This window comes from Macaca nemestrina, chromosome 20, assembly GCF_043159975.1.
Source record: "Macaca nemestrina isolate mMacNem1 chromosome 20, mMacNem.hap1, whole genome shotgun sequence".
NCBI classification, from domain to species: Eukaryota; Metazoa; Chordata; class Mammalia; order Primates; family Cercopithecidae; genus Macaca; species Macaca nemestrina.
In genome coordinates this window covers 65,249,988-65,276,808 of record NC_092144.1, presented here as the reverse complement: position 1 = coordinate 65,276,808, position 26,821 = coordinate 65,249,988, and the positions used below count along the sequence as shown (strand labels likewise).

Below are 26,821 nucleotides of genomic sequence, written 5' to 3'. Positions count from 1 at the left end.
ACGCCAGAGCTGTGACGCGCCTTACATGGCGCGGCAAGTATGACGTCATTCGAAGAAACCATAGGCCCCGCCCCCTGACGTAGCCACGCCCATAGGCTACTGAAACCACTTCTCCCAGCTGTGACAGCGCTCAGGACCGTGCTCATAGGTCCGGCCCCTGGGATCCCCGCCCCCTCCGCCCGCGCCCCGCCCCTCGCAGCCCAGTTCCGGAACCCGCGGGCCCCGCCGCGCCTGCGCCTCCGCACGTGGATAGCTGCGCCGCGCGCTCTTCCTCCGAGGGGCCGGGGCGGCTGGTGTGCAACCAGCTCCGCTTCGACCCCCGACCCCTGTCCCCGGCCCGGCATGAACCGCTACCTGCTGCCGCTGTCGGCGCTGGGCACACTAGCAGGCGCCGCCGTGCTGCTCAGGTGAGTACCTTCTAGCCCCGCGTGCACGGTCTAGGCAGGCCTCCCGCGCAGGGGCAGGGAAGACGGCGGAGACCCCCGCCCCTCGCACCCGGGTCCAGCCCCCGCAGCTCCCGACCGGCAGTGTCCGCCCCAAGTGGGGCAAACCTGCGCTCTGGCCGGCCAGGTCACCGGCCCAAGGTCACTCGGAGGGAAGGGCGAACCAGGGCCCTTGTAAATGTTGCTTTCCTTCCAGACTTTTAAACTCTTTATTTTATTGTATTATTTATTTGTTCGTTTATTTTTAAAGGCAGCATCTGGCTCTGGCGCCCAGCCTGGAGTGCAGTGGCGCGCTCTTGGCTCACTGCAGCCTTGTCCTCCTGGGCTCAGGTGATCCTCCTACCTGAGCGTCCCCAGGAGCTGAGACCACAGGTGCGCCACCACGCCCGGCTAATTTTTGTTTTTTTAGGAGAGACAGGGTTTTTGCCATGTTGGCCAGGCTGGTCTCAAACACCTGCGCCTCAGATGATCCGCCCGCCTTGGCCTCGCAAAGTGCAGGGATTACAGACGTGAGCCACCTCGCCCGGCCTTCTTAATTTAAACTTACTTAAATTTTTTACTTAAAAAATTAGTGGCTGGTGGACACTGTATTGCATGGTGCCCTTCTGTCCTGTGGGTGCAGTGCTGTTAACCTGCTCAGCCTCCTGTTGCTGGAGACTGGCTTGTTTCCAGCATTAGCCTCTGTGGGACATGGGTGTGGTGGGCAGAGTCATGGCTCCACAGAGGGGTCCACGTCCTAATCCTCGGAACCTGTGACTACATTACCTCAGGTGTCAGAGGTTCTTGCTGACGTGTTAAGTGAAGGATCTTTTTTTTTTTGAGACGGAATTTTGCTCTTGTTGCCCAGGCTGGAGCGCAATGGCGCTACCTTGGCTCACCACAGACTCCGCCTCCCGGGTTCAAGCAATTCTCCGGCCTCAACCTCCCGAGTAGCTGGGATTACAGTCATGTGCCACCACGCCTGGCTAATTTCTTTTTTTTTTTTTTTTTTTTTTTTTTTTGAGATGGAGTCTGGCTCTATCCCCCAGGCTGGAGTGCAGTGGGGCAATCTCGGCTCACTGCAGGCTCTGCCTCTCGGGTTCCTGCCATTCTCCTGCCTCAGCCTCCTGAGTAGCTGGGACTACAGGCGCCCGCCACCACGCCCAGCTAATTTTTTGTATTTTTAGTAGAGACAGGGTTTCACCGTGTTAGCCAGGATGGTCTGGATCTCCTGACCTCGTGATCAGCCCGCCTTGGCCTCCCAAAGTGCTGGGACTACAGGCATGAGCCACCGTGCCGAGCGCCTGGCTGATTTTGTATTTTGCATGAGATTTCTCCATGTTGGTCAGGCTGTTGGTCTCGAACTCCTGACCACAGGTGATCTGCCCACCTCGGCCTCCCAAAGTGCTGGGGTTACAGGCATGAGCCACCATGGTCAGCCAAGCGAAGGATCTTATGATTATCATGTAGTCTTTTTTTTTTTTTTTTTGAGACAGGGTGTCTCTGTCCCTGGGCTGGAGTGCAGTCACGCTGTCACAGCTCACTGCAACCTCAGCCTCCCTGGGCTCACGTGATCCTCCCACCTCAGCCTCCTGAGTAGCTGAGTCTATAGGCGCGCACCACCAAACCCTGCTAATGTTTGTATTTTTAGTAGAGATGGGGTGTCAGCATGTTGGCCATGGCTGGTCTTGAATTCCTTACCTCAAGTGATCCTCCTGCCTTCCCAAAGTGCTGGGATTACATGTGTGAGGCACTGTGCTGGGCCTGCCTTGTGGTCTTATAGGGTCCTTATAAGAGGGAGCAGGAGGCTCAGTCAGAGGGGAGATGGAAGATAAGAGAGGTTGTCAGGTGTGGTGGCTCACACCTGTAATCGCAGCACTTTGGGAGGCCAAGGCAGGCGGATTGCAAGGTCAGGAGTTCGAGACCAGCCTGACCAACGTGGTAAAAGTCAGCCTCTACTAAAAATACAAAATAAATTAGCTGGGCGTGGTCGCACGTGCCTGTAATCCCAGCCACTCAGGAGGCTGAGGCAGGAGAATCGCTTGAACCTGGGAGGCGGAGGTTACAGTGAGCTGAGATCATGCCACTGCACTCCAGCCTGGGCGACAGAGTGAGACTCTGCCTCAAAAAAATAAAAATAAAAGCCAGGCGCGGTGGCTCACGCCTGTAATCCCAGCACTTTGGGAGGCTGAGGCGGGCGGATCACAAGGTCAGGAGTTCGAGACCAGCCTGGCCAATATGGTGAAATCCTGTCTCTACTAAAAATACAAAAATTAGCCGGGGGTGGTGGTGGACGCCTGTAGTCCCAGCTACTCAGGAGGCTGAGGCAGGAGAATTGCTTGAACCCGGGAGGCGGAGGTTGTAGTGAGTCGAGATCGGGCCACTGCACTCCAGCCTGGGAGACAGAGTCAGACTCCGTCTCAAAAAAAAAAAAAACATAAATAAATAAATAAAAATAAAAAAATAAAAATAAATAAAGGAGAGGTTCCAGTGATTATGCGGTTTGAAGATGGAGGCGGGGCCAGGAGTGGAGGAATGTGGCGATTTGTAGGAGCTGGAAATGGATTCTCCCCTAGAGCCTCCAGAAGGAACCTGACTCTGCCAATACCTTGATTTATTCCAGTGAGACGTATTTTGGACTCTTGACCTAAAGAACTGTAGGAGGATGCACTTACGTGGTTTTAAGCCACTAAGTTTGTGGTAATGTGTACAGCAGCCGCGGAAATCTCATTCAGTGGGCATTTTAAATTTAAATTAAAATTTTTTTGAGATGGCGTCTTACCCTGTTGCCCAGGCTGGTGCCATTTTGACTCACTGCAACCCCCGCCTTCCAGGTTCAAGCAATTCTCGTGCCTCAGTCCCCGGAGTAGCTGGATTACAGGTGTGCACCACCATACCTGGCTAATTTTTTTTTTTTTTTTTTTTTGAGACGGAGTCTCGCTCTCGCCCAGGCTGGAGCGCAAGTGGCGCGATCTCCTCCGCTCACTGCAAGCTCCGCCTCCTGGGTTCACGCCATTCTCCTGCCTCAGCCTCCCGAGTAGCTGGGACTACAGGCGCCCGCCACCTCGCCCGGCTAGTTTTTTGTATTTTTTAGTAGAGACGGGGTTTCACCGAGTTAGCCAGGATGGTCTCGATCTCCTGACCTCGTGATCCGCCCGCCTCGGCCTCCCAAAGTGCTGGGATTACAGGCGTGAGCCACCGCGCTCGGCAATTTTTGTATTTTTAGTAGAGACAGGGGTCTCCCCACGTTTGCCAGGCTGGACTCGAACTCCTGACCTCAAGTGACCTGCCCCCCACCCCCGACTTTGGCCTCCCAAAGTGCTGGGATTACAGGTGCGAGCCACCTCGCCCAGCTGGGAATCTCATGCAGTGGGCATTTATAAAATAACGACTGTCACCAGGCACGGTGGCTCACACCTGTAATCCCAGCACTTTGGGAGACCGAGGCAGGTGGATCACGAGGTCAGGCGATGGAGACCATCCTGGCTTACACAGTGAAACCCCGTCTCTACTAAAAATACAAAATATCAGCCAGGCGAGGTGGCGGTGCCCGTAGTCCCAGCTACTCGGGAGGCTGAGGCAGGAGAATGGCATGAACCCGGGAGGCGGAGCTTGCAGTGAGCCGAGATCGCACCACTGCACTGCAGCCTGGGCGACAGAGTGAGACTCCATCTCAATAAAAAAAAAAATAGACTGTCACTTGCGGAAGGCGTTCCACACACCAGACACTGGGTGGAGTCATTTATGGAGAACAGGACGGAGATCCCGTGGTGTGATGTGATGACGTCTGTGTTTCAGTTGGGGGATGGGAGTGAGCTCAGACGGCTTTGCCTGAGATCACTCAGTGAGGGGCACGTGGAGTGAGAGTTGGCAGATAGGACTGACCATGTCGCTGCTCACCCTCAGGGACTATGTCACCGGTGGGGCTTGTCCCAGCAAGGCCACCATCCCTGGGAAGACGGTCATCGTGACGGGCGCCAACACAGGCATCGGGAAGCAGACCGCCTTGGAATTGGCCAAGAGAGGTAAAATCTCCCCTGCTTTGGCTCTCAGAGAGATATCTGCACATCCATGCTCACTGCAGCGTTATTCACAGTCCGAAGGTGGAAGGAAGCCAGGCACCCATCCACAGATGAACAGAGAAACAGAATGTGGCCTCTGTAGACAGTGGTATATGATTCAGCCTTAAAAACGAAGGGCATTGGCCGGGCGCAGTGGCTCAAGCCTGTAATCCCAGCACTTTGGGAGGCTAAGGCGGATGGATCACCAGGTCAGGAGTTCGAGACCAGCCTAACCAACGTGGTGAAACCCCATCTCTACTAAAAATACAAAAATTAGCCAGGCATTGTAGTGGGTGCCTGTAATCCCAAGCTACCCGAGAGACTGAGGCAGGAGAATCGCTTGAACCCGGGAGGCAGAGGTTGCGGTGAACCGAGATCGCACCACTGCACTCCAGCCTGGGCAACAGAGCGGGACTCCATCTTCAAAACAAAGCAAAACAAAACAAAACAAAAAGTAAGGTCATTGAAACGATGAACCTTGAGGACATTCTATGAAGTGAAATCAGTCAGTCGACAGAAGAGCAAATACTGTATGATTCCACTTATAGGAGCTACCTAGAGTTAAATTCATAGAGAAGTTTGAATAATGGCTTGCCAGGGGTTGGGAGGGGAGGAGAGAATGGGGAGTTAATTATTTAATGGGCACAGAAGTTTAGATTGGGAAGACGAAACAGTTTGAGAAACAGGTGGTTATGATGGTTGCACAACATTAGAAATTATTATTACTGTTTCTTTTTGAGAGGGAGTTTTGCTCTTGTCGCCCAGGCTGGAGTGCAGTGGCATGACCTCAGCTCACTGCAACCTCCACCTCCTGGGTTCAAGTGATTCTCCTGCCTCAGCCTCCCAAGTGGCTGGGACTACAGGCATGTGGCACCACAACCAGCTAATTTTGTATTTTTAGTAGAGACGGGGTTTCTCCATGTTGGCCTCATCTTGAACTCCTGACCTCAAGTGATCCACCTGCCTCGGCCTCCCAAAATGCTGGGATTACAGGTGTGAGCTACCATGAATGTTTTTAATACCAATGAACTGGACGCTTAAAAATGGTTAAGAGGGCTGGTCTTGGTTCACATCTATAATTCCAGCACTTTTGGAGGCTAAGGCAGGAGGATCACTTGAGGCCAGGGTTTCCAGACCAGCCTGGACACTGTAGCAAGACCCACATCTCTACCAAAATTAGCCAGGCATGCTGGCACAGGTGGTGCCTGTAGTCCCAGGTCACTTGAGCCCAGGACTTCAAGGCTGAGGTGAGCTATGATGGTGCCAGCACCCAGCCAGGGCAGCAGAATGAGACTCTGACTTAAAAAAAAAAAAAAAAAAAAAAAAAAAAAGCAGGCGGGAGGTTAAGATGGTTAATTTTAAGTGATTTGTATTTTACCACAACAAAAAAATTGGAGGCCAGGCACTGTGGCTTATTTGTAATCCCAGTACTTTGGGAAGCTGCGGAGTGGATCACCTGAGGTCAGAAGTTCAAGACTAGCTTGGCTAACATGGTGAAACCCTTGTCTCTACTAAAAAAAAAAAAAAAAATTAGCTAGGTGTGGTGGCAGGCGCCTGTAATCCCAGCTACTCGGGAGGCTGAGGCAGGAGAATCGCTTGAACCTGGGAGGTGGAGGTTGCAGTGAGCTGAGATTGCACCACTGCACTCTAGCCTCGGTGACAGAGTGAGACTCCAACTACAAAAAAAAAAAAAAAGGAAAAAAAGTCCTAATGCCCTCCCCAAGTGCTGGGATTCCAGGTGTGAGCCACCGTGCCTGATGAATTCCATGGTGTTTAGTATAGAGTGCAGAGTGATGCAACCATCTTTAAAGTCAATCTTAGAACATTTCTGTTACCCTAGAAAGAAACCTTGCTCACTTTTAACTATCAAGCTGTAATTCCCTCTGCAGCCCTAGAAAACCAATAATCTATTTTCTTTCTCTATGGATTTGCCTATTCTGGGCATTTCATAGGTGTGAAATCATACACATAGCATTCATGTAAATGGGACTGGACACTGTAGTCTTTCGTGTCTGGTTTCTTTCCCTGAGCACAGTGTTTCTGAGGGTCATTCTTGCTGTAGCGTGAGCCAGTGCTTCACTCCTTTTCATGGCTAATGTTCCATCTCTATGGATGGACCACATTTTGTTAGCCCTTCATTCACGGATGGACATTTGGTTGTTTTTTTTTTTTTTTAATTTAAGTTCTAGGGTACATGTGCATAACTTGCAGGTTTGTTACATATGTATACTTGTGCCATGTTAGTGTGCTGTACCCATCAACTCGTCAGCATTTACATCAGGTATAACTCCCAATGCAGTCCCTCCCCCCTCCCCCCGGCATTTGGTTGTTTCTACCTTTTGGCTCTTATGAAGAATGCTGCAGTGAACATTGGTGCACGTGTTTTTGTGTAGACATATCATATGTTTTCATTTCTCTGGGATCAGTACCTAGGAGGGGATTATTATTATTGAGACGGAGTCTCGCTCGTCGCCCAGGCTGGAGTGCAGTGGCGTGATCACGGCTTACTGCAAGCTCCGACTCCCAGGTTCATGCCGTTCTCCTGCCTCAGCCTCCCGAGTAGCTGGGACTACAGGCGCCCGCCACGGCGCCCGGCTAATTTTTTGTATATTTTGTAGAGACGGGGTTTCACCGTGTTAACCAGGATGGTCTTGATCTCCTGACCTCGTGATCCACCCGTCTCGGCCTCCCAAAGTGCTGGGATTACAGGCGTGAGCCACCGCGCCCGGCCAGGCGTGGATTATTAATTTAAATCTTTTTCCATCCTGGGTTTTCAGGAGGCAACATCATCCTGGCCTGCCGAGACATGGAGAAGTGTGAGGCGGCGGCAAAGGACATCCGCGGGGAGACTCTCAATCACCACGTCAATGCCCGGCACCTGGACTTGGCTTCCCTCAAGTCCATCCGAGAGTTTGCAGCGAAGATCATTGAAGGTAGGAGGAGAACGCTGGCCGTGTGGGATGAGGACTGGCAGAGGCGGCTCCCAGGGCCAGGCTCTGAGGAGTGAATGGAGCAAGCAAACTTCAGAGCAGAGTTTTGGCAAACCATGGGCTAGGGACCAAATCCAGCTGCTGCCTTTTTTTGTATAGCCTGCAAGCAATGACTTTATTTATTCATTTATTTATTATTATTATTTTTTGAGACAGAGTCTCACTCTGTCGGCCAGGCTGGAGTGCAACGGCACGATCTTGGCTCACTGGAACCTCTGCCTCCCGGGTTCAAGCACACAGCCTCCTGAGTAGCTGGGATTAAGGTGCCCGCAACCACACCCTGCTAATTTTTTTATTTTATTTTATTTTTTTTTTGAGACGGAGTCTCACTCTGTCGCCCAGGCTGGAGTGCAGTGGCTGGATCTCAGCTCACTGCAAGCTCCGCCTCCCGGGTTCACACCATTCTCCTGCCTCAGCCTCCCAAGTAGCTGGGACTATAGGCATCCGCCACCTTGCTGGGCTAGTTTTTTGTATTTTTTAGTAGAGACGGGGTTTCACTGTGTTAGCCAGGATGGTCTCGATCTCCTGACCTTGTGATCCGCCCGTCTCGGCCTCCCAAAGTGCTGGGATTACAGGCTTGAGCCACCACACCCGGCCAAATTTTTTATTTTTAGTAGAGACGGGATTTCACCACGTTAGCCACGCTGGTCTTGAACTCCTCACCTCAGGTGATCCATCTGCCTCAGCCTCCCAAAGTGCTGGGATTACAGGCGTGAGCCACTGCACCCTGCTGACTTTATGTTTTGTTTGTTTTGAGACAGACGAAGTCTCGCTGTGTTGCCCAGGCTGGAGTGCCATGGTGTGATCTTGCCTCACTGCAACCTCCATCTCCTGGTTTCAAATGATTCTCCTGCCTCTGCCTCCTGAGTAGCTGGGATTACAGGCACCCGCCACCATGCCTGGCTAATTTTTTGTGTTTTAGATAGAGACAGTTTCACCATGTTGGTCAGGCTGGTCTCGAACTCCTGACCTCAAGTGATCCTCCTGCCTCAGCCTCCCAAAGTGCTGGGATTACAGGCGTGAGCCACCGCGCCGGGCCTGAATAATTAGTTTGTTTGAGACAGAGTCTGTCGGCTGGGCGCGGTGGCTCAAGCCTGTAATCCCAGCACTTTGGGAGGCCGAGACGGGCGGATCACGAGGTCAGGAGATCAAGACCATCCTGGCGAACACGGTGAAACCCCATCTCTACTAAAAAATACAAAAAAACTAGCCGGGCGCCGTGGCGGGCGCCTGTAGTCCCGGCTACTCGGGAGGCTGAGGCAGGAGAATGGCGTAAACCCGGGAGGCGGAGCTTGCAGTGAGCTGAGATCCGGCCACTGCACCCCAGCCTGGGTGACAGAGCGAGAGTCCGTCTCAAAAAAAAAAAAAAAAAAAAGAGAGTCTGTCTCTGTCACCCAGGCTGGAGTGCAGTGGTGCAAACACAGCTCCCTGCAGCCTTGACCTCCTGGGCTCAAGTGATCCTCCTGCCTCAGACTCCTGAGTAGCTGGGGCTATGGAAGCACACCACCGCATCTGGCTAATTTTTTTTTTTTTTTTTTTGAGACAGGGTCTTGCTCTGTCACCCAGGCTGGAGTGCAGTGGTGTAGTCATGGCTCATTGCAGTCTCAACCTCCTGGGCTCAAGTGATCCTCCCACTTCCAAGTAGCTGGGAGTATAGGCTTATGCCACCACACAGAGTAATTATTTTATATATATATATAAAAAATTCTTTTTTTTGTAGAGCTGGGGTTTCACCATGTTGTTCAAGCTGGTCTCAAACTCCTGGGCTCAAGTGATCCACCCGCCTTGGCCTCCCACAGTGCTGGGATTACAGGCTTGAGCCACCGTGCCTGGCCTTATTAAGTATTTATTGATCAATTGCTTTCCCCATCATGGTTAAATAAATATGTGTTAGTTATGGGACATTTATAAAATACTGCAGTGTAAAGAAGACAGAACTGGCCGGGCGCGGTGGCTCATGCCTATAATCCCAGCACTTTGGGAGGCTGAGGCGGGTGGATCACTTGAGGTCAGGAGTTCGAGACCAGCCTGGCCAACATGGTGAAACCCTGTTTCTACTAAAAATACAAAAATTAGCCGGGTGTGGTGGTACACACCTGTAATCCCAGCTGCTTGGGAGGCTGAAGCAGGAAAATGGCGTGAAGCCGGGAGGCAGAGGTTGCAGTGAGCTGAGATTGTGCCACTGTAGTCCAGCCTGGGTGACAGAGCAAGGCTCCATCTCAAAAAAAAAGACAGAACTAAACACCTTTGATCTGCACCAACCCCAGGAGAATCACTGTTAAAGTTTTGATGGATTTCTTTCCAGTCTTTTTTTTTTTTTTTTTTTGAGACAGAGTCTCGCTCTGCCGCCCAGGCTGGAGTGCAGTGGCGTGATCTTGGCTCACTGCAAGCTCCGCCTCCCGGGTTCCCGCCATTCTCCTGCCTCAGCCTCCCGAGTAGCTGGGACTACAGGCGCCCGCCACCTCGCCCGGCTAGTTTTTTTGTATTTTTTAGTAGAGACGGGGTTTCACTGTGTCAGCCAGGATGGTCTCGATCTCCTGACCTCGTGATCCGCCCGTCTCGGCCTCCCAAAGTGCTGGGATTACAGGCTTGAGCCACCGCGCCCGGCCTCTTTCCAGTCTTGTTTCTAATTGGTTTGTGTGTGTGAATTTATATATTTTCATGTAAAACTGGGACCATACTCTAGCTTTTCTATTCTTGTTCATCTTTAAATAGACTCAAGAATACATTAAAATTATTTATTGTTTAGTTGACAGGTACACTTGTATATATTACGTACAACATGATGTACATTGTATACATTGTAGAATTACTAAATCAAGCTAATTAACATATGCATTACCTCAAATACTTATATTACCTGTTTTTGTGGTGACCACATTTACAATCTCTTCTCTTAGGATTGCTTGAGCTCAGGAGTTAGAGACCAGCGTAGGAGGCATAGTGAGACCTTGTGTGTACCAAAGATTAAAAAAAAAAAAAAAAAAAAAAACAAAGGCCAGGCGCAATGGCTCAAGTCTGTAGTCCCAGCACTTTGGGAGGCCAAGACGGACGGATCATGAGGTCAGGAGATCGAGACCATCCTGGCTAACACGGTGAAACCCCGTCTCTACTAAAAACTACAAAAAACTAGCTGGGCAAGGTGGCGGGCGCCTGTAGTCCCAGCTACTCTGGAGGCTGAGGCAGGAGAATGGCGTAAACCCGGGAGGTGGAGCTTGCAGTGAGCTGAGATCTGGCCACTGCACTCCAGCCTGGGCAGCAGAGTGAGACTCTGACTCAAAAAAAAAAAAAAAAAAAAAAGATTAGCCGGGCATCCTGGCGTGTGCCTATAGCCCCAGCTACTCAGGAGGCTGAGGCAGGAGGATCACTTGAGCACAGGAGTTCAAGGCTGCAGTGAGCCGTGTTTGTGCCACTGCACACTAACGTGGACTACAGAGCAAGACCTGGCCTCTTACCAATTTTTTTTTTTTTTTTTGAGATGGAGACTTGTTCTGTCACCCAGGCTGGAGTGCAGTGATGCTATCTTGGCTCACCACAACCTCCGCCTCCCAGGTTCAAGCGATTCTCCTGCTTCAGCCTCCCGAGACTATAGGCGTGTGCCACCATGGCTGGCTCATTTTTGTATTTTCAGTAGAGACGGGGTTTCACTGTGTTGGCCAGGCTGGTCTTGAACTCCTGACCTTGTGATCCCCCTGCCTCAGTCGTGAGCCCTTGTTTCTAGTCTGGCACTGAAAGGGCCAAAGCTTTCTTGTTCGGAGTCAATGTGCCCCACTCAGTTAATGGGTACTCAGGAAATGAACAAGGAAAGGGAGAGTTGTGGGACTTCATTTATTTAGCAAAGGCGATCTGAGACCTGACCAGGTGCTGGAGGTGTGAGGTGAACCAGAGCTGTCCTTGTGCCACTCATAGCCATAGGGAGGCAGGTGCAGGTGCAGGTTTGGTCATTCATTCATTCATTCATTCATTCATTCATATTGAGCCCCTGCTGTGCCCTTGGGGATCAAGAAAGAGCTGGCACTGTTGTGGAGTAGGTGAGAGGCGCTATGGTGAGATCACAAAGAACAGTGAGAACAGCCTCAGAGTCTCAGAGGTGGATGAATATTTATTAAGCACCTGCTGTGTACCAGGTACAGCACTGTTGCCTTCATGCACACTGTCTGAGGTAATCCCGCCCAGGGCGCCTCTCCTCCTGTCTCTGGCTTGTGGAGACAGGTGTCCAGAGCATTGAGGTCCCTGAGACAGTGCAGGGCCTTGTGGGCAGCAAGGACGCAGGCTGGATGCACCTGGGCAGGTGATGCCTCCTTTTTTTTTTTTGAGATGGAGTCTCGCTCTGTTGCCCAGGCTTGAGTGCAGTGGCCGGATCTCAGCTCACTGCAAGCTCCGCCTCCCGGGTTCCCGCTATTCTGCCTCAGTCTCCCGAGTAACTGGGACTACAGGTGCCGCCACCTCGCCCGGCTAGTTTTTTGTATTTTTTAGTAGAGACAGGGTTTCACCGGGTTAGCCAGGATGGTCTCGATCTCCTGACCTTGTGATCCGCCCGTCTCGGCCTCCCAAATTGCTGGGATTACAGGCTTGAGCCACCGTGCCCGGCCTGATGCCTCCTTTCTTAGCCACACGTTTCTCTTCCAGGAAATGGAATAATAATTCCTTCTATTTTCTGATATTCTCTAGAGGATGAAGTAAAGCTGTGTCTGTGACATTTTTAGCAAATCAAGTACCAGCTTCTTGGTGTTTTCCTAAGATCAACAGCCAGGCATGAAGACATCAGTGGATTTAAAAATAGTGAAGATGGTGCACTTTATGTCGTGTGTATTCTGCCACATTTGGGCAGGTCCGGTGCAAGGGTTCACGCCTGTGATTCCGCACTTTGGGAGACAGAAGCTTTGGGAAGATCACAGTTTGTGAGTGACACTCTGACAAAGCTGGAAGCCGCAGCTCTTTCCAGCGCCAGACTAGAAAGAACGCAAAGCAAAGAGCCCCAGGAAGTGCCCACAGCCTTGTTCACCAGGGAGTTTGAGATCAGCCTGGGCAACAGAGCAACACCTCATCTCTACAAAAAATACAAAACAATTAGGCAGGCGTGATGGGCGCGGTGGCTCACGCGTGTAATCCCAGCACTTTGGGAAGCCAAGGTGGGTGGATCACAAGGTCAGGAGATGGAGATCATCCTGGCTAACATGGTGAAACCCCGTCTCTACTAAAAAATACAAAAAAACTAGCCGGGCGAGGTGGCGGGCGCCTGTAGTCCCAGCTACTCAGGAGGCTGAGGCAGGAGAATGGCGGGAACCCGGGAGGCGGAGCTTGCAGTGAGCTGAGATCCGGCCACTGCACTCCAGCCTGGGCGACAGAGCGAGACTCCGTCTCAAAAAACAAAACAAAAAAACAAAAAACAATTAGGCAGACGTGATGGTGTGCACCTGTAGTCCCAACTACTTGGGAGGCTGAGGTGGGAGGATTGCTTGAGCCTGGGAGGTTGAGGCTGCAGTGAGGTTTTTTTTTGAGATGGAGTTTTGCTCTTGTTGACCAGGCTGGTGCAATGGCAGGATCTCGGCTCACTGCAACCTCCGCCTCCTGGGTTCAAGTGATTCTCCTGCCCCAACCTTCCGAGTAGCTGGGATTACAGGCATGCACCAACATGCCTGACTAATTTTGTATTTTTAATAGAGATGGTGTTTCTTCATGTTGGTCAGGCTGGTCTCGAACTCCTGACCTCAGGTGATCCGCCCGCCTTGGCCTCCCAAAGTGCTGGGATTACAGACGTGAGCCACCGGACCTGGCCTGCAGTGAGCTTTGATTGTACCACTGCACTCGGGGTGAGACCCTGTGTCCAAAAAAAAAAAAAAAAAAAAAAAGGTTGAGGCAGTTCCCAGATAAACAAGACAATAGGCCAGGCACTGTGGCCCATGCCTGTAATCCCAGCACTTTGGGAGGCCGAGGTGGGTGGATTGCTTGAGCTCAGAAATTCGAGATCAGCCTGGGCAACACAGCCAAACCCCATTTCTACAAAAAATTTTAAAAGTGGCTGCTCGTGACGTCGGGTGCCTGTGGTTTCAGCTGTGCGGAAGGCTGAGGTGGGAAGATCGTTTGAGCCCTGGCAGTGCAGGTTGCAGTGAGTGGAGATCGCGCCACTGCACTCCAGCCTGGGCCACTGAGTGAGATTCCCTCTCGTAAAAAGAAAAAAAAAACAGGCTGGGTGCGGTGGCTCACACCTGTAATCCCAGCACTTTGGGAGGCGGAGGTGGGTGGATCACGAGGTCAGGAGTTCAAGACCACCCTGACTAAGATGGTGAAACCCCGTCTCTACTAAAAATGCAAAAATTAGCCAGGCACGGCGCAAAAATTGGCAAAGTGCAAAATTAGCCAGGCACGGTGCAAAATGCAAAAATTGGCAGGCACCTGTAATCCCAGTACTCAGGAGGCTGAGGCAGGAGAATCATTTGAACCCAGGCTGTAGAGGTTGCAGTGAGCCAAGATCACACCACAGCACTCCAGCCTGGGTGGCAGAGTGAGACTTCATCTCAAAAAAAAAAAAAAGAAAAAAACAAACCAAAACAACAGAAGCCCACGGCACTCCCGGGTCCCCAGCTGTGAGTGGAGTCTCCCTGCTCCCGCCTTGGGGCCTCACCTGCGATGTGCCTGCTGCCTGCATTCCCCTTCCCTGGGTCTCCGCACGTGCGCCCTGCCTCATTTTCCTGGTCCCAGCTTTTGTGTCAGCTCCTGAGAGGGGCCTCCTGTCAGCTCCCATGCAGCTCTGTCACGGGTAGATTCTCTCACAAGTGGAAGCGGGTCTCAGCTACACTGGAATGTCCGGTCTACGCGGACGGGGCCTCGGCTGTGCTGTCCACCCTGTATTTCCAGTGCCCAGTAATAGATGCTTAGAAAATACTTACCGAGGCGGGGCGCGGTGGCTCAAGCCTGTAATCCCAGCACTTTGGGAGGCCGAGACGGGCGGATCACGAGGTTAGGAGATCGAGACCATCCTGGCTAACACGGTGAAACCCCGTCTCTACTAAAAAAAATACAAAAAAAAAAACTAGCCGGGTGAGGTGGCGGGCACCTGTAGTCCCAGCTACTCGGGAGGCTGAGGCAGGAGAATGGCGGGAACCCGGGGGGCGGAGCTTGCAGTGAGCTGAGATCCGGCCACTGCACTCCAGCCCGGGCGACAGAGCCAGACTCCGTCTCAAAAAAAAAAAAAAAGAAGAAAATACTTACCGAATGAGTAACTATACAGTCGCACCAGGCAGGTGATGCTGTTATCCTGTTTTTTTTTCTAATGAGGAGTAAACTGCCTCACAGAGAAGCGATGTGACTTGGCCAGGGTCAGGCAGCTGGTCTGGGTGGAGCCAGGGTTCGAACTCAGGTGTGCTGCAACCCCACCTTCTCACACAGAGAACGGGACGGTGTCTGTGTGTTACACAATGGACCTAATTCATGATCCCCGCTGAAAGCCACTTCGGAGGCCGGGCGCGGCGGCTCAAGCCTGTAATCCCAGCACTTTGGGAGGCCAAGGCGGGTGGATCACGAGGTCAGGAGATCGAGACCATCCTGGCTAACACCGTGAAACCCCGTCTCTATTAAAAAATACAAAAATATTAGCCGGGCGCGGTGGCGGCGCCTGTAGTCCCAGCTACTCGGGAGGCTGAGGCGGGAGAATGGCGTGAACCCGGGAGGCGGAATTTGCAGTGAGCCGAGATTGCGCCGCTCACTCCAGCCTGGGCGACAGAGCGAGACTCCATCTCAAAAAAAGAACAAAAAAATAAAACCGCTTTGGGAGCATTATGAATTCCATCGTGTCTGCCACCCTCAAAGATAAGTTGGGGTCCTGACCCCCCCCCATCCCTCAGCATGTGACTTCACATTTAGAGGTGGGTGTTTACAGAGGTCCTCAAGTTAAAATGAGGTCATTAGGGTGGGCCCTAATCCAGTGACTGGTGTCCTTATTAAAAGGGGAAATTTCCACCGAAAAACAGACGTGCCAGCCGGGCACGGTGGCGTGTGCCTGTGGCCCCAACTACTTGGGAGGCTGAGGCAAGACGATTGCTTGAGCCTGGGAGGTTGAGGCTGCAGTGAGCAGTGATTACGCCACTGTACTCCAGCCTGGGTGTCAGAGAAAGACCCTGTCTCAAAGAAATATAAAAAATAGACCGAGTGGACCGAGTGCGGTGGCTCACGCCTGCAATCCCAGCACTTTGGGAGGCCGAGGCAGGTGGATAACAAGGTCGGGAGTTTGAGACTAGCCTGGCCAACATGGTGAAACCCCGTCTCTACTAAAGATAAAAAAAAATTAGCTGGGTGTGGTGGCGGATGCCTGTAGTCCCAGCTACTCGGGAGGCTGAGGCAGGAGAATTGTTTGAACCTGGGAGGTGAAAGTTGCGGTGAGCTGAGATCGCGCCATCGCACTCCAGCCTGGGCGACAAGAATGAAACTCCACCTCCAAAAAAAAAAAAAAAAAATAGGCCGCGGTGACATCACAGCACTTTGGGAGGGCAAAGCAGGAGGATTGCTTGAGGCCAAAAGTTTGAGACCAGCCTGGGCAACATAGTGAGACCATGTCTGAAAAAAAGTATATATATGCATATAAAATTTAAAAAGGAAAAAAAAAAAGAGAGACAGAGATAGCTCCAAAGGGAAGAGGAAGGGAGAAGGGACAGAGGCCAGAGCAGATTCTCCCTGAGGGCCCTCAGAGGGAACCAGCCCTGCCCACACCTTGATCTGGGACTTCCAGCCTCTGGGACTGTGATTAATTGATTGATTGAGTGATTGAGATGGAGTCTCGCTCTTGTTGCCCAGGCTGGAGTGTAATCGTGCGACCTCTGCTCACTGCAGCCCCTGCCTCCCGGTTTCAAGCGATTCTCTTGCCTCAGCCTCCTGAGTAGCTGGCATTACAGGTGCCCGCCACCACGCCTGGCTAATTTTGTATTTTTAGTAGAGACGCCATTTCTTCATGTGGGTCAGGCTAGTCTCAAACTCCTGACCTCAGGTGATCCGCTCACCTCGGTCTCCCAAAGTGCTGGGATTACAGACGTGAGCCACCACGCCCGGCTGGGTCTGTGAGGTTTTAAACCACCTGTCTGTGGCACTTTGTTATGGAACCTGAGCCGAGCGATATAGGGAGGAAGGCCCTGTGGTTCAGCGCATTTTACAGCTGAGGAAACTGAGGCTGCAGTCTCCATCTGTGTGCCCTTTGGTTGTCTGTGCGAGTGAGGTGGCAGGCTTCGGAATGAAACCGCACCTGCAAACCTGCAGTGCCAGGGCTCGCACCGGTAACCCCGTTTGGCCTTGGGGCTCCTGCAGGAAAGAGTCCCAAGGCTTAGGTGGAGGGGGTGTGAGTGTCCTGGACCTGCTGTAACGAGGTACCTCAAACCCAGTGGCTTTACACCCTCAGACATGCATTCCCTCACGGGTCCGGAAGCCGGCAGTCCGAATCACGGTGTCCCTGTGGCTGTGATCCTGTGAGACGGGCGGTAATCCTCCCAGCCTCTTCCACTTCCAGCGGGGGCGCCCACACTCATCTCAGAGCTGCGCCTCTCCGGTCTCCGCTTCCGTCCACATGTGGCCTTCTCCCCGTGTGTCTCTGTCTCTGTTTTCCCTTCCTATAAGGACACCAGTCACTGGATTGGGCTCAGCCTAATGACCTCTTCCTGACGTGGCCACTTCAGCACAGGCCGTGTTCACGGGTTCTGGGAGCACAGGAACGTTTCTACTGCTGCCTCAGGCTGGGGTCTGTCCTCTCCCTGATGTCTCCTTCCCCCCCCCTCCCTTCCAGAGGAGGAGCGAGTGGACATTCTAATCAACAACGCGGGCGTGATGCGGTGCCCCCACTGGACCACCGAGGACGGCTTCGAGATGCAGTTTGGCGTTAACCACCTGGGTGAGGCCTGGGCAGGGGGCTGCCCCGTGGGCTCAAGCGATCCTCCCCCGTCGTCCTCCCAAAGTGCTGGGATTTTAGACGTGAGCCAAAAGTGACCTTTTTGTCATCCTTAATCCAGGTCACTTTCTCTTGACGAACTTGCTGCTGGACAAGCTGAAAGCCGCAGCCCCTTCGCGGATCATCAACCTGTCGTCCTTGGCCCACGTGGCTGGGCACATAGACTTTGATGACTTGAACTGGCAGACGAGGAAGTATAACACCAAAGCCGCCTACTGCCAGAGCAAGCTGGCCATCGTCCTCTTCACCAAGGAGCTGAGCCGGCGGCTGCAAGGTATGGGGCGCTAGGCTCAGCCTCCCTCTTGCTTTACTCTGAGCCTAGAGCAGCCCTTCCATGATCCTAGGCTGATGGGAGGCCAAGCTGTGGCTCCACAACAGAATCCGCAAAAGTAGAGCACACGGACCACCCTGCCCGCTTCTGGTGCCTGAAGCAGACATCACTAATCGATTGTTCTTCTGCTGATCGTCTGTTCATCCCAGGTGGTCTAGTCTGCCTGGATCAGGTGTCCTTCCCTGCTGCTGTTGGGCAGGCAGCTCAGCCTTTTGGCTCCAGCCAGTGAGTCTCAACCAGGGGCAGTTCTGGCCCACAGTTGTCAATGCCTGGAAACACAGTGATCACATCTGGGAGAGATTGCTCTGAGCATCTGGAGTGTAAAGGCCCGGATGCTGCTCAAGGTCCTACAGCACACAGGACGGCCCCTCACTCCTCCCGATCCACAGCGTCCATAGTGCTGAGGTTGAGGAATCTGTGCTGGGCCTTTGCTTCTGAAAGACGGTCTGTGGACCAGCGGTGCCAGCCCCAGTGGGAGCTGGTCAGAGTTACAGTATCTCAGATCCCACCCTCACCCACTGATTTGGATTCCTGGGGTGAGCTCAGCGTTCTGGGTTTATCAAGCCCTCCAGGACAGCTCGGCTTCCAGCAGCCATGTGGCAGAGCCGCCTGCAAGATAAGACCACTAAGATTTCAGAGCAAGAGGGACGACGGGGTTTGAGTGTAGGAAGCAGCCTGGCGCCCGGAAGCCCCACAGCTGGGTGTGGGCTGCCACAGCCTTCCAGGTGAGGCTGGACCTCTCCCTCAGTCTTCTCTTTCTTCCCCAGGCTCTGGTGTGACTGTCAACGCCCTGCACCCCGGGGTGGCCAGGACAGAGCTGGGCAGACACACGGGCATCCACGGCTCCACCTTCTCCAGCACCACGCTCGGTGAGTCCCTCCCAGCCTGGGGTCTGCACGCTGAGCCCTCCACCCTTGCTTTCTCAGCCCGGGGCCCCGGACCCTCCCTCAGAGACGGTCCCTGGGGCCGCATGCCTGCTCCTCGCCTGTGTCTTCTGAGGCACAGGACGGGTCCCTTTCCTCTGTCGACCTGGCCTGCCAACCTCTAACAGCCTCAGGAAGCAGGCAGAGACCCGCTGGCCGATGAGAAAAGCGTGTCTCAGAGGAGAGGCCGTGGAACTGACTCCTGGAGTCAGACTGTGCTCAGGGTAACTCCAGCTTCACCCCAAACCAGCCGCGCCTCCTGGGGAAGTGCTGTTACCCCTCTGAGCCTGTTTCTTCATCGGCAGAGTGGAGGTCATAACAGCACTCACCTCACAGGCACTGGGAGGGTTAGACAAGACCTTCCTTAAAAGGGCTAGCACAGTGCCCTGCCCAGAGAACAGGCGGAATAAACAGTTGGAGCTTTATTTATTTTATTTTTGAGATGAAGTCTTGCTCTGTCACCCAGGCTTGACTACAATGGCACGATCTTGACTCATTGCAACTTCCACCTCCTAGGTTCAAGTGATTCTCCTGTCTCCAAGTAGCTGCGGTTACAGGTGCATACCACCACGCCCAGCTAATTTTGGTATTTTTAGTAGAGGTGGGGTTTCACCATATTGGTCAGGCTGGTCTCGAACTCCTGACCTCAGGTGATCCACCTGCCTCAGCCTCCCAAAGTGCTGAGATTACAGGCGTGAGCCACCACCCCCAGCCAGTTGAAGCTTTATAACTAGTGTTTATAATCCTGAAAAACATGGAGTGGGTGAGTGGTTGGCATCAAGAATCTTAACTTGGCCAGGCTAATAGCCATGCCTGTAATCCCAGCACTGTGGGAGGCTGTGGCAGGCGGATTACCTCAGGTCAGGAGTTCGAGACCAGCCTGGCCACCATGGTGAAACCCCATCTCTATTAAAAATACAAAAATTAAGGCTGGGCGGGATGGCTCACATCTGTAATCTCAGCACTTTGGGAGGCCGAGGCGGGCAGATCACCTGAGGTCGGGAGTTTGAGACCAGCCTGACCAACATGGAGAAACCCCGTCTCTACTAAAAATACAAAATTAGCTGGGTGTGGTGGTGCATGCCTGTAATCCCAGCTACTCGGGAGGCTGAGGCGGGAGAATTGCTTGAACCCGAGAGGTGGAGGTTGTGGTGAGCCGAGATCGTGCCATTGCACTCCAGCCTGGGTAACAAGAGCAAAACTCTGTCTCAAAAAAAAAAAAAAAATTAGCCAGGTGTGGTGGCGGGTGCCTGAAGTCCCAGTTACTCAGGAGGCTGAGGCAGGAGAATTGCTTGAACCTGGGAGGCAGAGGTTACCGTGAACTAAGATCGCGCCACTCTACTCCAGCCTGGGTGACAGTGAGACACCAGGTCTCCAAAAATAAATTATATATAAATTATTTTTTTTGAGATGGAGTTTTGCTCTTGTCACCCAGGCTGGAGTGCAATGGTGCAACCTTGGCTCACTGCAACCTCCGCCTCCTGGGTTCAAGGGATTCTCCTGCCTCAGCCTCCCAAGCAGCTGGGATTACAGGCACCCACCACCATGCCTGGCTAAGTTTTGTATTTTTAGTAGAAATGGGGTTTCATCATGTTGGCGAGGCTGGTCTGGAAGTCCTGACCCCAGGCCATCCGCCTGCCTCGGCCTCCCAATGTGCTGTGATTACAGGCCTGAGCCACCTCGCCTGGCCAAAAAAAAAATTCTTAACCTGAGGCTGGTGCTAGGTGTATTTAATAAGTAGAAGTTATTTAAGGAGAAATGGGGTAGGGTGAGGACTGGGGCTAATCAAGAGGAGGAGAGCTTCCATTTTCCTGGACAAAGCCAGGAGGGCTCCTTGGGGGAGGCAGCTTCTGGTCTGATCCCTGGTCTGGAGGGATTAGCCTGGGCAGTGCCAGGGAAGGGAACTGCAGATAGAGGCAGCCAAGGGAAGGGGCTGGAGGAGGGCTCTGTGGGACTCCAGGGGCCTGGAGCTCCCTGACGGGGGAGTGGGGCTTCCTCACTTCTCTGAGCGTGTGTTGACTGAGTGCCCTGTGGGCTGATTGCAGGGCCCATCATCTGGCTGCTGGTCAAGAGCCCCGAGCTGGCCGCCCAGCCCAGCACATACCTGGCCGTGGCAGAGGAACTGGCGGATGTTTCCGGAAAGTACTTCGATGGACTCAAACAGAAGGCCCCGGCCCCCGAGGCTGAGGATGAGGAGGTGGCCCGGAGGCTTTGGGCTGAAAGCGCCCGCCTGGTGGGCTTAGAGGCTCCCTCTGTGAGGCAGCAGCCCCTTCCCAGATAACCTCTGGAGCAGATTTGAAAGCCAGGATGGAGCCGCAAGACCGAGGGCCACTGTCTGCCATGCCTGCAGCTTCCTGGTACCACCTGAGCCGGGAGACCCAGGACTGCCAGCCCCCATGCCCGCAGCTTCCTCTAGGGGGCGGTGTTGGCACCACCTGAGCTGGGAGACCCAGGACTGCCGGCCCTCATGCCCGCGGCTTCCTCTAGGGGGCGGTGCTGGCCGCAGTGGACTGGCCCGCGGGTGACCACTGCCCTGGGCTCCGGCTGGTCCCATGTGCTCTGCTGCCAGCAGGGGAGCGGGGCCATTTGATGCTTCCCCTGGGAATCTAAACTGGCAATAGCCGAGGAGGCACAGGCTCCGTGCACTTGTGGGCCATGTCAGGAGAGCCAGCGGTGCTTGTGGGGGAGGGCTCCAAGGTGCTCCGCAAAGAGCATGGGCAAGCTGTCTGACACTCGGATTCTTGGGTACCCGTGGGACCTTGTGCATGCAAGGGTCTTCTCTGAGCCTTGGTTTCTTCAGCGGTGAGGTGCTCAGAATAACCGCTGTCTCCCGTGACGGTGTGGTGCGGCGAGCTGTTGTCTGGTTACTGTGGCTGTGCACAGCCCTTGCCAGGGGCGTTTGCTGAGGGCTTCCTGTGCCAGAGCCCGGCCAGAGAGCAGGTGCAGTGTCATCCCGAGTTCAGGCTGTGCACGGCATGGAGTGGGAACCCCACCAGCTGCTGCTACAGGATCTGGGATTGCCTGGGGCTCCCACCTTCCTGTCAATTCTCATGGCAGTCCAAACTGCAGACTCTCAAACTTGCTCACTAAAAAAGAAAATGTACTTGAGTCATAGGTTTTACTTTTTCCTCTGTGCATGGGTGAATGCCCTGAGCTGAACAAAGGCAGCTCCTGGATTTCTTCCTTTTAGTTTATCACCAGGGCAACAGGCCATGCAGAAGTTCAGACGTTTTAGAGATGAAAGCCCCCTTCACAGGCCATAACCGTTTCAGTCCGGGCATCTTACAAGACGGCTTGTTAGAAACTGGGTAGAGATCAGGGTGAGAGGAAGGGGCTCTCAGCTTAGGTGCAGAACCGAAGGAGACACGGAAAAGCTCAGTAATCGAGATATAAAACATGTTTTCATATTTGAGATACTGGGGAGGCCAGGGATGCTGCTCAATATCCTACAGTACGCAGAACAGCCACCCAGTCTCACCCTGTTGCCCAGGCTGGAGTGCAATGGCATGATCTTGGCTCACTGCAACCTCTGCCTCCCGGGTTCAAGCGATTCTCATGCCTCAGCCTCTCGAGTAGCTGGAATTACAGGCGTCTTCCACCACACCTGGCTAATTGAAGACGGGGCATCACCATGTTGGCCAGGCCTGGTCTTGAACTCCTGACCTCAGGTGATCCACCCGTCTTGGCCTCCCAAAGTACAGGAATTACAGGTGTGAGCCAGTGCACCCAGCCCTTTTTGCTTTTTAGAGACAAGGTCTCACTCTTGCTAAGGCTGGAGTGCAGTGCCATCACAGCTCACTACAGCCTCAACCTCCTGTGATTCTCCTGCCTCAGCCTCCTGAGTAGCTGGGACTACAGGTGCACGCCACCACACTTGGCTAATTATTCGTAGAGGTGGGGTCTTGCTATGTTGCCCAGGCTGGTCTCAAACTCCTGGGCTCAAGTGATCCTTCTGCCACGGCCTCCCAAATTGTTGGGATTACAGGTATGAGCCACTGTACCTGGCTGTCATTTTCTTTCTGATGCCATACCCAATGGCTGGAGGGTGTATTTGGGATGACCTGACTCTGGTAGGCAACTTCCAGTGGACCCCACAGTGAGACCACCTCCCTTTGACTGTGGGGAGATGTAGCAACCTTTTTTTTTTTTTTTTTTTTTTTTTGAGACGGAGTCTTGCTCTGTTGCCCAGGCTGGAGTGCAGTGGCGTGATCTCCCGCTCACTGCAATCTCTGCTTCCTGGGTTCACGCCATTCTCCTGCCTCAGGGTCCCAAGTAGCTGGGACTAAAGGCACCCACCACCATGCCCGGCTAATTTTTTTATGTTTTTAGTAGAGGCGGGGTTTCATCGTGTTAACCAGGATGGTCTCAATCTCCTGACCTCATGATTCATCCACCTCAGCCTCCCAAAGTGCTGGGATTACAGGCGTGAGCCACTGCGCCCGGCGTAGCGACTGGTTTCTAGCAGTAGGATAGGGCAGAGGTGACAGTTGGTTAGTTTTGTGGTTAGGTTACAAAACCGACCTCTGGATGGTAGCATCCCTCCTGCCAGCCCTCTGTCTTGCCCTCTCGCTGGCTGGCTGTGGTGGAGCCAGCTGTCATGGTGAGCGGCCCTGTGGAGAAGCCAGGGAGGAACCGGGAGAAACTGAATCACACCAACAACCACGTGCGTGAGCTTGCTGTATGCTCTTGCTTGGGGGCAAGTTACAGACTCAGCCCAAGAGGAGTGGACTCCTCCAGGGTGTGAATACCAGGAGGGGGAATCAGAAGCACGCCGACAGGAGTGTGTGTGTGTGTAGGACATTATTTCTCACTGGGAGAAAAGCTAGTTGGAAAAACACTCCCATGAGATGGGTGGGCTGAGGATACAAGCCTCAAAGCCTCTGGTTCTCTGAATAGGTGCATAGGACTCACCCAGGCACTCTTTCCTTTTTTAAATTGTGATAAAAAGTACACAACACTGGCCAGGCGTGATGGTGCACTCCTGTAATCCCAGCTACTAGGGAGGCTGAGGCAGAAGAACTGCTTGAATCAAGGGGGCACCGCTCCCGGCTATAACAAGTTTTCAACATCCCCCTCTTCGGTGGCACAGGGGCTGGCCCCACATACGTATGCGATGGCAACTGACCAGGTCCCTGATACACCGGAGTGCTCCAGAAACACCTCGTTGCCTGGGATGGAGGATGATGTTATGTGGCCCACCGAGGGTTTGAGTTTGATAAATGGGCAAAGGAAGTGGTTTTTAGTAGAAAGCCAGGCTTCCTTTTTTTTCCCCCGCAGCCAGCAAACCCCAAACAGGAACCTATGGTTGGTGATGGATGTGTGTTCAGAAAGCGGGGAGGAAGCGGGAGTCAGAGGTGAGGGCAGTCATCAGTCATAGCTGTCCGCTGCATCACCCTCTCGCTATCTCCAGAAAGTTTTCTGGACTTCTCCTGTTGTGCAGTGTGGCAGTGCCCCATCTTCATTCATATCGAGTAAAGTCAAAGGACAAACTCTAAAGATGGCAGCATCTTCCTGCCTTCCTAGTCAGGTTCCTGCCGTAGCGGAGTGCCACCCTGATTTCCAGCCCTGCAGCACACAGTCACACAGGGAGAACCTGCCTGGCGTGATCCAGAGGCAACATATCTCCCAAGGTGATTGTGAAGGAACCAGAGGGATAAACACAGCCCGTGAACCACAAGCCAGAAGATGGGTCCAGCTGGCTGCTGTTGACTCATCAGGGCGTGTTGCGTCCGAGCACTTTTCCAAACCACCCAAGTGGCACCCAGGGCGACATGTACATCACCTTGAGTACAATTCTCTCAAGGAAAAAACGAGTCCAGCATCTTCTGCGATGGCAACCCTGGCTTGGAGCCTCATAGGAGAGAAGGCCTTAAGAATACCATTTTCTTGCTCTAAGTTGCTCTTACAGGAAACAAATGATAATATTTTTTTTTTTTTTTTGAGACGGAGTCTTGCTCTGTCGCCCAGGCTGGAGTGCAGTGGCGCGATCTCCACTCACTGCAAGCTCCGCCTCCCGGGTTCACGACATTCTCCTGCCTCAGCCTCCCGAGTAGCTGGGACTACAGGCACCTGCCACCACGCTCGGCTAGTTTTTTTGTATTTTTAGTAGAGATGGGGTTTTTTTTTTTTTTGAGACTGAGTCTGGCTCTGTCGCCCAGGCTGGAGTGCAGTGGCCGGATCTCAGCTCACTGCAAGCTCCGCCTCCCGGGTTTACGCCATTCTCCTGCCTCAGCCTCCGGAGTAGCTGGGACCACAGGCGCCCGCCACCTCGCCCGGCTAGTTTTTTTGTATTTTTTAGTAGAGACGGGGTTTCACCGTGTTAGCCAGGATGGTCTCGATCTCCTGACCTTGTGATCCGCCCGTCTCAGCCTCCCAAAGTGCTGGGATTACAGGCTTGAGCCACCGCGCCCGGCAGAGATGGGGTTTCACTGTGTTAGCCAGGATGGGCTCGATCTCCTGACCTCGTGATCCGCCCGTCTCGGCCTCCCAAAGTGCTGGGATTACAGGCGTGAGCCACCACGCCCGGCATGATAATATTCTTTCTAAATGCCATCAATCACACCTACATGTGTCACCGAGGGCCGGATCATTCTCTGCCATGGTGGGGCTGTCCTGTGCATTGAAGAATGCTGAGCAGTGTCCTTGGCTTCAACTGACCAGACGCCAGAGGCACCCCAATTTCTGCCATCGGGTGACTGACTTACCTTCACTGTTGCGTTTGATTCTTTTCATGTATCTTTAAAAAAGGACACAGTGGGGCCAGGCACAGAAGCTCACACCTGCAATCCCAGCACTTTGGGAGGCTGAGGTCATCGGATTGCTTGAGCCTAGGAGTTCAAGACCAGCCTGGGCAACAAAGTGAAAACCAACTCTACAAAAAAGCAATTTTTTTTTTTAGACGGAGTTTCGCTCTTGTTGCCCAGGCTGGAGTGCAGTGGTGCAATCTTGGCTCACTGCAACCTCTGCCTCCCAGGTTCAAGCGATTCTCCTGCCTCAGCCTCCTGAGTAGCTGGGATTACAGGCGCGCGCCACCATGCCCGGCGAATTTTGCATTTTTGGTAGAGATGGGATTTTTCCATGTTGGTCAGGCTGGTCTCGAACTCCCAACCTCAGGTTGATCCGCCCGCCTCAGCCTCCCAAAGTGTTGGGACTACAGGCGTAAGCCACTGTGCCCGGCCGAGTTTATAGTTTTATAACCCTTGTGGCAAATCTCATAGTATTCTGCAGGGATAAGCACAAAACCAGTTGTTCAATAAATGCAAACAGAAACGCTAACAATTCTTAAGACATTTCGAATCTTATTTTACCAATAATTTTAAAGCCAGCTTTTGTATTAAAGATTTATAACCACTGTTATTGTTTAAAATTCTATGCAGCTTAAAGCATTTATAATTGATAAAACTGCCGATACTGAGTACCTGACCTAACATTTGAAAGGTGGCAGGCATTCAGCCACGGTCGCTGAGTTAATCGGAGACGTAGAGAAGATGATGTCAGGGAGGGTTTTTAGATATAAACACCCTGATATTTATCATTTTAACCACTTGTAAGTGCACATACGAGTCAATGGCATTGGCCAGGTGCGGTGGCTCACGCCTGTAATCCCAGCACTTTGGGAGGCCAAATCACAAGGTCAGGGTAGATCGAGACCATCCTACCTAATGCGGTGAAACCCCGTCTCTACTAAAAATACAAAAAATTAGCCAGGCATGGTGGCGGGAGCCTGTAGTCCCAGCTACTCAGGGACTCATGCCTCCATCTCCCAAGTAGCTGGGATTACAGGTGTGTGCCACCATGCCCGGCTAATTTAACGCCCAGCTAGCTTTTGTATTTTTAGTAGAGATGGGGTTTCACCATGTTAACCAGGCTGGTCTCGAACTCCTGATCTCAAGTGATCCACCCGCCTCAGCCTCCCAAAGTGCTGGGATTACAGGCGTGAGCCACCGCGCCCGGCTGATTTTTATTCTTTTAATGAAGGTTGGTTGATGTTACCTTGTCTGTATATACCGCACGTTGTTTATCCATTGTTGTTGATGAATATTTGGCTGGTTTCACCTCTTGGCTATTGTGAATAAAGCTGCTAGGAACACTGGTGTACAAATATGTTCGAGATCCTGTTTTCGATTCTTTTAGGTGTATACGCAGAAGTGGAATTGCTGGATTTTA

General features: G+C 52.8%; 1 protein-coding gene across 1 annotated transcript; it reads left to right on the top strand.

Annotated features, from left to right (window-relative positions):
* Nucleotides 1–222: 222 nt before the first annotated feature.
* Nucleotides 223–26,760, top strand: LOC105496976 (retinol dehydrogenase 13). The gene is made up of 7 exons (XM_071087866.1): nt 223–407; nt 4,329–4,447; nt 7,261–7,416; nt 17,240–17,344; nt 17,463–17,675; nt 18,500–18,601; nt 20,701–26,760. Exons 1-7 carry the CDS (start codon nt 343–345, stop codon nt 20,934–20,936), a joined length of 996 nt encoding a protein of 331 aa, XP_070943967.1. The 5' UTR covers nt 223–342; the 3' UTR covers nt 20,937–26,760.
* The last annotated feature ends 61 nt before the right edge of the window (nt 26,761–26,821 follow it).

Coding starts and splice junctions, on each gene's coding strand:
- LOC105496976 (XM_071087866.1), top strand. CDS start 343: ATGAACCGCTACCTGCTGCCGCTGTCGGCGCTGGGCACACTAGCAGGC. Junction 4,448..7,260: donor CTTGGAATTGGCCAAGAGAG/GTAAAATCTCCC, acceptor CTGGGTTTTCAG/GAGGCAACATCATCCTGGCC. Junction 17,345..17,462: donor GTTTGGCGTTAACCACCTGG/GTGAGGCCTGGG, acceptor TCCTTAATCCAG/GTCACTTTCTCTTGACGAAC.